The sequence below is a fragment of the Trichechus manatus genome, unplaced genomic scaffold (assembly GCF_000243295.1).
Source record: "Trichechus manatus latirostris isolate Lorelei unplaced genomic scaffold, TriManLat1.0 scaffold00008, whole genome shotgun sequence".
In the NCBI taxonomy this organism is placed as follows: Eukaryota; Metazoa; Chordata; class Mammalia; order Sirenia; family Trichechidae; genus Trichechus; species Trichechus manatus.
This window is the reverse complement of record NW_004443944.1, coordinates 19,167,518-19,177,743: the sequence shown is the minus strand read 5'-3', so window position 1 is coordinate 19,177,743 and position 10,226 is coordinate 19,167,518. Positions and strand designations below refer to the sequence as shown.

Genomic DNA, 10,226 nt, shown 5'->3' with positions numbered 1-10,226 from the left:
TGGGCGGGGAATGACCCGATAGGGGCTACAGCAGAGGAGAGGAGTCTGACGGGGGGCTGGACTAATGTCCTCCCTTTTCTGGGAGGTTCTGGTTGTATCTAAACTAAGACCCTCACTCTGCAGATGGGGATGTTGTTGTTGTGTGCCGTCGAGTCGATTTTCAACTCATACAACCTCATGTGACAGAGTAAAACTGCCCCCATGGCGTTTTCTAGGCTGTAATCTTTACTGAGGTCCAAAAATGTACAAACAGAAGGGGCCACAGCAGACATTGGGATTCAGGGCTGAAGACTCCTCTCTTGCCTCCTAGTGCAGCGTCTCCAGCAGCTCCACCACGTACACAGGGAAGACCAGACATCCAGACCAGGCAGTGCGTGCCCCACCCTCCCACCCCTTCCTCCACCCAGGGGTGCACATGACATCATTTCACGAAGTCTACAGCAAAGACACCAGTAACCAGTTGCCGTCCAGTCGACTCTGACTCACAGCAACCCCACGTGTGTCAGAGTAGAACTGTGCTCCATAGGGTTTTCAATGGTTGATATTTTGGAATTAGACTGAAAAGTCTTTCTTCCAAGGAGCCTCTGGGTGGACTTGAACTGCCAACCTTTCAGTGAGCAGCCGAGCACATTAACTGTTTGCACCCCCCAGGGACTACAGTAAAGGCAGCAGCTACCATTTCTTGGATGCCTTCTATGTGTTGTACCTCCCTCACCTCTAATTCTTACAATGTAGGAATCATTCACTGCATTTTGTAAAGTATGAAGCTGAGACCCAGAAAGGTGACATAGCTGATCAAGGCACACAGCTGGTGAGCAGCAGAAACAAACCCAGGTATCCTTTGGGGGAGTATTTCCCATCCCTTTAAGGCAAGCTCCACCTGGAAGCTATTTTTAAATGCCTTTGTCTTCTGACTCTGGGTTTTATGAAGCTGGATGGGAATCTCATCAAATCATAAGGTTTGGCCCCCTGCCTCCCATCTAAGCTAGATCCCAACCTTTCCCCAGAAAACTACCAGGGACCCCTTTCTTAGAAACATCTGGACAACCTGACTCTGTAAGCTCCCTTGGTAGCATTTCCCAGCATTTTGCCCCTTTACATTGATGATTCCTCTGATTTAATTCTTCCTAGTAGAGGCTTGTCCTCAAATGAACTTCATGGTTTTAACACAGAGCTCTGCCTCTCCCCAGTCAGGAAAAGGATTGTGTCCAGTTCCCTCTGGTAGAATGTGCTAGACCTATACCCCTCCAAATCCCCTGAGCCATCTGAGTCCAATATCCCAAGAAAGGATATTACGACCTAATGTGTTATTCATGTTGACTCATTTATCATTCGTACAGACGACCTCCAAAAGGATTGATGGGGCCCTACACACTAAACCCGGTGCAAAGGAGGGCAGCAGCTGAGGCTCATCTGGGTCAGAGACCATGTGATGGGAACAGGAGCACCTGAAGACTATTCCAAGGTACTGAAATGTGGTACCCAATGTCCCAGCATCTAAGACATAGGTAGCCAGGAGACATCTCAAGTATGAGAAACTCCTTCATTTCCCTCAGCTTTTTTCTCTAACCCAGTGGTTCCAAGGTAAGGATTCCTGGACCAGCAGTATCAGCATCACCTGGGAACTTGGTAAAAATGGGATGCTCAGGTCCTACCCCATACGTGCTGAATGAAAAGCCCTGGCCTGGGACGAAGCCCAGCAATCTGTGTTTTAACAAGCCTTCCAGATGATTCTGATACTCTTCCAAGTTTGAAAAGCACTACTCTAATCCAGTAAAACTGACAATAACAACAACCACAACAGCTGCAGCAGGTACCACTAAATTAGTGCCTACTACAGATCAGCCGCTAACCAAAAGGTTGGTGGTTCGAATCCACCAGCCGCTCCTTGGAAACCCTATGGGGCAGTTCTACTCTGTCCTATAGGGTCGCTATGAAAGTTGGAGCTGATTCAGTGATAGCGTTTTTTTTTTTTTTTTTTTTAATGTGCCAAGCATTGAGGAGCCCTAGTGGCCCAGTGGTTAAGCACTCGATTGCTAACCAAAGGGTCAGTGGTTCAAACCCACCAGCCACTCTGCAGGAGAAAGATGTGGCAGTACGCTTCTCTAAAGAGTATAGGCTTAGAAACCCTATGGGGCAGTTCTACCCTGTCCTATAGGGTCCCTTTGAGACGGAACTGACTTGACAGCAGTGGGTTTGGTTTTTCGTTATGTGCTAAGCATTAAATACACTACCTCATTAGTCCTCATAACTGAGGAAACCTTAATTCCATACCTACTCTCTGTCCAGCCCTGGGCTGGATGAGTGTTGTTCATTATGTCGTTTATTCCTCACAATTACCCTTTGAAGTACTTACTAGTATTACGCCCCATTTTACAGATGAGGAAACTGAACATCAGAAAAGTGAAGCTACTTGCCCAAGGCCACACAATTCATAAGTGGCAGAAAAAAAACAACAAAAAAAGATCTGTTGCCATCGAGTCGATTCCAACTCATAGCGACCCTATAGGACAGAGTAGAACTGTCCCATAGAGTTTCCAAGGAGCGGCTGGTGAATTCGAAGTGCACAGGCAAGGTGAAAATTCAAGTGTGTTGGATTCCAAAGCCAAGTTCTTTCTGCCCCACCATGGACGCTTCCCATGGTCTCACATGGCTACATGAGCCTGAGAAGCTACAAAGCAGGGACAGGCGAGCTTCCAGGAGGGGAGCAGGGCAGAAAGAGCCCTGCCCCGGACTCTACAGTGCCTTCCACTCCCAGCTACAACGTGAAAGGAAGCTGCGTTATGCATTTAAAGGCACAGTCACCTGTGTCTAAGGAACAACAACAACAAAAAAAAAAACAGGGACTCAGGAGGCTGAGTTCTTGGCCTCTCTCTGACTGTACCAGCTGGGGGACTTTTCCTTTTCCCTTTCTGGGCCTCAGTTTCCCCGCTATCATTGTCTACAAGGCTGAGATGATCTTCCCCCTGCTTACTCCTTTGACCTCATTTCCCCTCACCTGCTCTCTCTAACCACACCAGTCTCCTTTCCGTTTCCTAAGCACCCAAACTCTCACTCACCTCAGGGCCTTTACACAAGCTGTGCCCTCTGCCTGGAACACTCTTACCCTCAGATTCCCATTGCTGGCTCCTTGTCACCTCCTCAGTGAGCCTTCCCTGAATACCTTACCTAACACTATCTCCTAACCCGTCACCCTGTTTTATTTTCATTCCACTTAAAATCTTAAATTATTTATTTTTAATTGCTTGCCTATTCATTTTCTATCTCCTCCAACCTAGAACACAACTGCATGAGAACAGAAACTGTTTCTATCTTGCTCCCCAACAGATCCCCAGCACCTAGAATGCTGTTTGGCACTGAGCAGCTAATTAAATATTAGTTGAATGAATAAATGCCAAAGAAAAAAACCTTGGACCCTTAATGTGTGACTTTGGCAAGATGCTCTGCCTCTTTGAGCCTCAGTTTCCCTCCTTGCCTAATGAGGGGACTGGACTAGATGCTCTCCAAGGGTCCTTCCAAAACCACCAGTCTTGGAAAGCCAGGCCTAGAACCCACCCAGATGGTTCATCCAGAGAAGGGAGCCGCAGCACTTGCCCTCACCCCACCCCCACCCGTGTCCCTGCCCAGCCACCCAGTCATCTCACTCCCCCATTGCAGAAACTGTTAATGAAGTGCGCACTGCTAAATGCAGTTACAATTACGGGGGCTAAGAATAAGGCGCTGACATCAGCCTCGTCAGTTTCCGAGTGAATCAGAAGGGGAGGGGGGAGGAAGACGAATGAAGGGGGGATGGTGCTAGGGAGCTGTCAAGTGGAAATAGCACAGCGTTAAATATAATCCAGTCCTGGCCTACATCGGGCTGGAAAGGCAGGTGATGGCTCGGCCCCCAGGGCCAGGGCAGACAACTGGATTCTTCAAGGAGGCCAGGTAGCTACAGCCACTGTGGAGCGTGATGAGGACCATCCAGGAACTGATGGCCAGGAAGGGACTGGAGCAGGCTGGGGAGGGGACTGTAACGGGTGGCAGACTCTGATGGGGCACATCAGAATAGGTACAGCATCCCGGCTCTTATCACTTGCTAGCTGTGACGATGCAAGCACAGCCCCTGGAACGTGCACAGCCCTCTCCTGCCCGGGATCTCATCGCATGCCCAGAAGCAGAAGGTGGCTTCTGTAGTCATACGCACTGCATTGGAATCACAGCCTGGCAACCTGGGAAAGCCACAAACCACTCCAAGTTGCCTGGTTTGCCTCATCCGCAAAGTGGGTACATCTGCAGCAGGAGCTACCCCTTCAAGTTGTCACAGGCTGCAGTGAGCTCAGAAAGCAGTGAACATGGAGCCCAGCACCAAGCAAGACTTTTAATTTTATTTTTACCACCCTGAAAGATGCTCTGATGAGGATAATCATCCCTTGTTTTCCCAGATGAGGAAACTGAGGCCCAGGAAGGTTAAGCCAGGCTGAGTCAAAGTGGAGTCAAATCCAAGCCCAGTTATCTTTCCACTACAGTAAGACAAGCCACGTGTAGCCTTGGGGGGTGGGGGAGGGTTGCAGATTATAGTGGGAGGAGATGTTGTACCCTTTGAGCATATTCTCCAAAAGCGCTGCCTTTCCAACAATTTTTAAAAGATATGCTGAAGCGACGCTTGTTACGACCATAATGAAAAGATGTTAGAGGAAGCAAAGTGAAAGAAAGGCCTTGACGCAGGAGAGAAGGTCAGTCCGAGGGTGGAGGCTTTCTTGTATCCTCCCTCTCCTCCAAACTTCCGCCTGGCTCCCTCACTCTGCCACTTACAACCCTCTGCCACTGGGGTTGGAGTGGGTGGGGTAGGGAGGTGGAGCCTCATCCTCAGAGGGAGACAGGGTCGATGGACCCCCTCCTTCCCCTTCCCACCAGACAGAACCAGGTGGGCCTTTGGCAGCTGCAAACGCCAAGAAAGCCAGAGCCTTCAGTCTGGGAGCTTGTGGGGGAGGGGTGCCTTAAGGGGAGACAATTTAAGGAAAGCACTCTCACAGCATCAAAGCAGATACTGGCCCAAGGATCTATATAATGAGGGATGGGGCGGATCCCCAACCACTTGATTTTTCTGAGAAAATTCTCTCAGAATAATTTAATTAAAATCAAGCAGTTTGGGTCCACACTCTCAGCCCCCAGTCTTAAATTACGGGAGTAACTGAGTTCAATTTTTTATCATGCTTCAGCTATCTAAATCTAGAGCTTTGCCCAGCTCCCAAGACAGAAAGGAGACCACAGCACTTAGTGAAAAAGTGGGGGGGAGGTTGGAGTGGGGGGACAGGAAGTGGGCTGCTCTTGGGGTGAGGGTGGGAACAGAGGCTTCCAAATCCCAACCTCCTGCCCTCCAGTAGCCACGATCCAGAAGGATATTCTAAGGCCTCCCCATCACCATCCCCCTCATCCACCCAGTCCCCCTCCAGGGCTGAAAGGACTGTTCCCACCATCTCTGGGGTGGGGGAAAGGGTGGGACAGTAGGACATTTTGTTTCCCAGAAAAATCTCAGGTCGAATTTCAAGGACAAAAGTTAGCACTTGTTCTGGGAAAGAAAACTCTGCCAAATGGAGTGAACCGGGGGTAGGGAGAGGGAAAGAATTCCAGTGTGGTCATTCCAGGTGCCTGGGTCCAGGGGCAGGAAATGGGCTCTCAATCTGCCAGGATCTGTCTGGCAGGATATGGGTATCTCCACTCCAAAATCCAGGAGAAGTAACTCAGACAACCCCCTCCATTTCCCCTCTGTCAAAATGGGGGGTAGGGGGCTGTTGTACTAAATTGTGGGTCCCATCCACCATGCCCCCACCCTCAGACAGGGCTTGAGCTGAAGGGGGCGATGCCACGAAGGGCTTTCCAGCCCAGATATGTGGCCCGCACCGCTAGGAGAGGGACCGGTAACCGGCCCGTGTTGCCATGGCAACCTCCTCCCTGCGCTCACTCAAAGCATCCTATGGGCAAATCGGAGCTGGCTGCTCCAGCTTCTCCGCCTCTCTTGAGCGGGGGAGAACTGGCCACTGAAACCACTCAGTCAGGCTCAGGAACAGCATCCTCAGTTCCAGACCCCAATGTAACACCCCTCTTTGGCATTTTCTGGAAACTGGAGACACCCCAATTCCCCAGCTGTGCTCCAAAGGCCAAGAGGCAGAGCTGGGGCTATAACGTGGTGCAAATGGAACTGTTAAGAAGAGAAGGGACTGGGGTAGCTGGAAGGCTCCCCACTCTCTTGTTCAGCACACAAGGCCCCCAAAGCCCCATCATTAAACCACTTCCAAGAAGGGGGGCCCAGCTGTGCCTTAATAACTGTAACAATGTAATAATAATCACCTACAAAAATTATAAAACATTTTGAGATCAGGCCTCCACCCCTTCCCAAACCCACAGATTCTTCTTACAGTCATGCTCAGAAACAGCTCTTACTTAGTAATAAGACAGATAATAGCTAACATGTATTGAGAGCCTACCTTGTGCTAGGTACTGTGATAAGCACTTCGCATAGCATAAACAGTGTAATAATTAAGAGTACAGATGCTTAAGTCAGATTGCCCAAGCTCAGATCTCAACTCCCTCACTTCCTGGCTGAATGACCTTGAGAGAATTACTTTACTATCTTTGTGCCTCAGTTTTCCCATCTAAAAATGGGAATGTTAGCAGGATATTAACTTTCTGGGGTTGCTATGTGGAACGGACTAGAATAATATATTTAAAGTACCTAAGAGGATGTCTAGCACAAGGTAACATTTTAAAAATGTTGATCCTACACAGTCCATGCTATCTATTACTTTCTTCCTTATACAGATGAGAAAACCGAGGTCAAGTATCCAACTCCACGCCACCTGAAATCCTCCCTAGTTACAAACCCAATCTCAGCAAGGCTGAGACATAAAGACATAGACACAACATATCCCCAACTGCATCCTGGTGAAAGGGGGCAAGAGCAACGTAAGAAATGAAGATGCCCCTTAAGAGGAATTCCGGGAACCTGCAATGGCCGGTGCCCCAGGGTGGCTAGAAAGGGATGGGAGGAAGAGGCAGCTGCCTTTGCCACACCAGCGTTCAGAGGCTCCTAAGCCCAAGGCAGGAGAGTGCTTTGGCCCAGTTAAGGCTAATGAAAAAGTCTCCCTCTCACCCTATTTCTCAGGAAACTAGCTGCAGAGCAGCACACAGACCCTGAAGATGGCTCTGGCTCAATCTGGAAGATGAAAAAGATGCATTCGGCATGAGTGGGAAGCAGCAGCAAAAGGGAGGCTCCCGGAGGAGCCAGAGGCTAGTCAGGGACACCCTTCTGAGATGGAGCCATCAGGGGTAGGGGGTATTAAGTGGACAAGGGGAGGGAAGAGGAAGGCCAAGCAAAGCCATTTGTGACGGCCCTCCCAGGAGGCTGTGTCCTGTCTGGTATCTGAGAGACTATTCAAACTGGTTTTAGAAATTAGCTCAGCACGGTGCTGCTCTAAAGAATGAATCCAAAAGGCTTCTTTAGGTGAAAATTAATGATTTTGAGAAGAACAAGAGAATTAAGCACCAAGACAGCATTCCCTACTTCCAGTTTTTACCAGACACTGGTTATTCTGCCGGAAATGAAACTTGACTTTCACCCTCCCCCTCCAACTCAACACATCCCTCAAGATGAGGGGAGACAGTGAGCATGAGATGCCCAAACCAAACTCTGGCTACCAGTGGCTCCCTGAGGCCTCCTCACCTGGGAACCATTTTCTACACAGTGAGATTTGGGCTTTTCTTTCTTTTTTTTTTTTTATCCTCTTTCAGAGGGAGGGCAACTGGTTTACCGGAAGGAGAACGAGAAACGTGATTTTAGTCTTAGCTCTGTGGCTGTCTCACTGGGGTGACCTTGGGACACACACACACACACACACACACACACACACACACACACCCAGGGCCTCAGTTTCCCACTAATTCGGGGGCATGAAGGGGTTAGATGATGATTTCTAGGTCTCTTCCAAGTGAAACGTTTAAGAATTTGAAGAAAACCATCAGGTGAACCTTTAAAAATATCTCCAATACTACATGAAGTTATCTGTTGTGAATTATGCGAAAGCAGAGCAAGTCACCTGCAGCCTGTGTAATAACCAAGGTGTCTGACCATGGCACGGAGCATAACTTCAGAGAAAAACCAAACCGCACCTGCCTCCAATACTCCTCCAAACCCATGCTCCGCCCAGGCTGGCTCTTGAGACTTCTGCTGAACTTCAGGAGAGTCCCCTGGCCATCACTGGAGGAGTGGAAGCCAGCTCACCTAGACTGGGGGGAGGGGGCGCTCCCTGCCCCACTTCCCTCTGCAGCTGCTCCTTCCCCAGACCCCAGGCCTGCCTCATTGCCTCTCTTGGATTATGTTCCAGTGGAGCCATTGCATTCCTCCTCACCTTGTCGTGTGCAAAATAATAATACAACTGCCTTCAGCTACATCAAGGTGGAAGTTAAGCCTCTGAGCCTCAGTTGCTTTTTCTTTTTTCTATACAATGGGAATCAAGACTGGCTTTGCAGTAACCATCCTTAGCCCACTCCCACCTCCAGGTCAAGAGCAATACAAGCCTGATAGGGGTCTACCTTATGAACCCCCATTAATTTACCTGGTCAACAAATTCTTCTGGAGAACCTTCTCCTCTTTCCCCCATTACCCACCTATCAGCCACTGCCCCATCCCCATGGTTTATCTGGGTAGCCAGGTTAATCAGACAAGGGTCCCTGCAGGCAGAGAGTCTTAACCCGGGCTCAGGAACCCCCTAAAACTGTAGGCAAAATTTTGTGGATGGTGGATATTGGCTTTTTTTTTTTTTTTTTTTTTTGAGAGATAATCCATATTTTTATCAGATTCTCAAAAGTGTCCGGTGAAACCATCTCACTCCTCCCCCTACATACACTCTCTCCTTTTTGTTCCCTCATTGAATTCAAATACTCTCAAATTTTCAGCTTACAAAACACTTTTAACTCCACCCTCACACTATATAGACCCTTGTGTATAAGGCATTGTCATCCCATTTTACAGATGAGGAAACTGAGGCTCGGGGTGGCATGACTTGCCCAAGGTCACAGCTGATAAATAGAGAATCAAGACTGGAATCTGATTCTGACTCCAAATGTGGCATTCTTTGGGGAACTCTCACCCAAGCCTTTTAGCTTTCCCACCTGTTAGAGGATTCAATTTCTCACCCCAGAACCAGATCTGGAACACTCAGGTTCCCTCTTCTAGCTGGTCCCAGAGCCCCAAAGAGCACGATTCCCTCGGTTTCCCCTCCCCTCAGGCTCTGGCAGAGGTTGTGTGCAGGCCTGGGAACAGGATGATCAGCTGCTGGGTGGTGGTTGGGTTCAGGCCACCCTAAAGGGGATACTCCAGGGACAAGAGCACCTGAGGTCACAGATGCAGCCCGAAGGACGCACAAGTGCAGAGCTGGTGCCTCCCTACACCTCTCTCCGGGATGAGCAGGTACGAAAGGGGAGGAAAGGCTGTCACCTGGCCGGTTACCCCGTAGTCCACCCCAGTCTGATAAAAAACTGGAGTCCGGAGCCCCAGCCTGTGGGGTAAGGGGGGGGCAAAGGGGACACTCAAGTCCTTGGGCGCGGGAGGCCGGGGTCTTGGGCAGGGAGCCTCTGATGCAGCCAAGACAAAGATGGAGAGATGAGATTTGCGCGCCACCCCCAATGGCGGGGGGGGGGGCGCGTCGGCGCCCCAGGGGTGGGGCGGCCAGAGCCCGGGGGGTTGAGGAGCTAGCATACACAGAAGGCTCAGGGAGGGTGGCAGGTCGGACCTAGGGACAAGGCATGGGGCGTCCTGTGGGCTCAGGTGAGTAGGGAGACCTGAATCCAGGGGATCCAAAGGGCCCACCTGCCGGCAAGGGGAGAATGCAGATGATCTAGGGGTCCCTGTTGGTGGGGAGGGCCAGAAGAGACCGCATCCTAGAGACCCTGGGGTGCCGTGAATTGGCAAGGAGACCCTGGGGGCGCATCGCCGAGCGGAGTTGGGGAGGAGACAGTGGCCAGTCTCTGAGGGCACACCACGTCGGGAGGGGGCCTCAAGCTCTGGATCCCGGGACACCGCCGGGGTTTGGGAACCGGGCCGCGCGCTTACCCGCATCCTCATCATCGAAGGAGTTCATGCACGGGAAGTAGATGGCGAGCGCCTCGAAGGAGGCGGACAGGCTGAGGCGGCTCTGCGAGCGCTCCATGCCGGCGCCCGCGCCCGGCGCCTCCGCCGCGGCGGCGGC

At 50.6% G+C, this 10,226-nt stretch overlaps 1 protein-coding gene across 2 annotated transcripts in view; it reads right to left on the bottom strand.

The window, feature by feature from the left end:
• Positions 1 to 10,187, bottom strand: part of RIMS4 (regulating synaptic membrane exocytosis 4) — a 68,110-nt gene extending 57,923 nt beyond the window's left edge. For both annotated transcript variants that reach the window (XM_004370315.1, XM_012559329.1), the window contains exon 1: positions 10,091 to 10,187. In XM_004370315.1, the coding sequence (XP_004370372.1) occupies positions 10,091 to 10,187 (97 nt within the window). The remainder of the gene's footprint in view (positions 1 to 10,090) is intronic.
• Between the last annotated feature and the right edge of the window lie 39 nt (positions 10,188 to 10,226).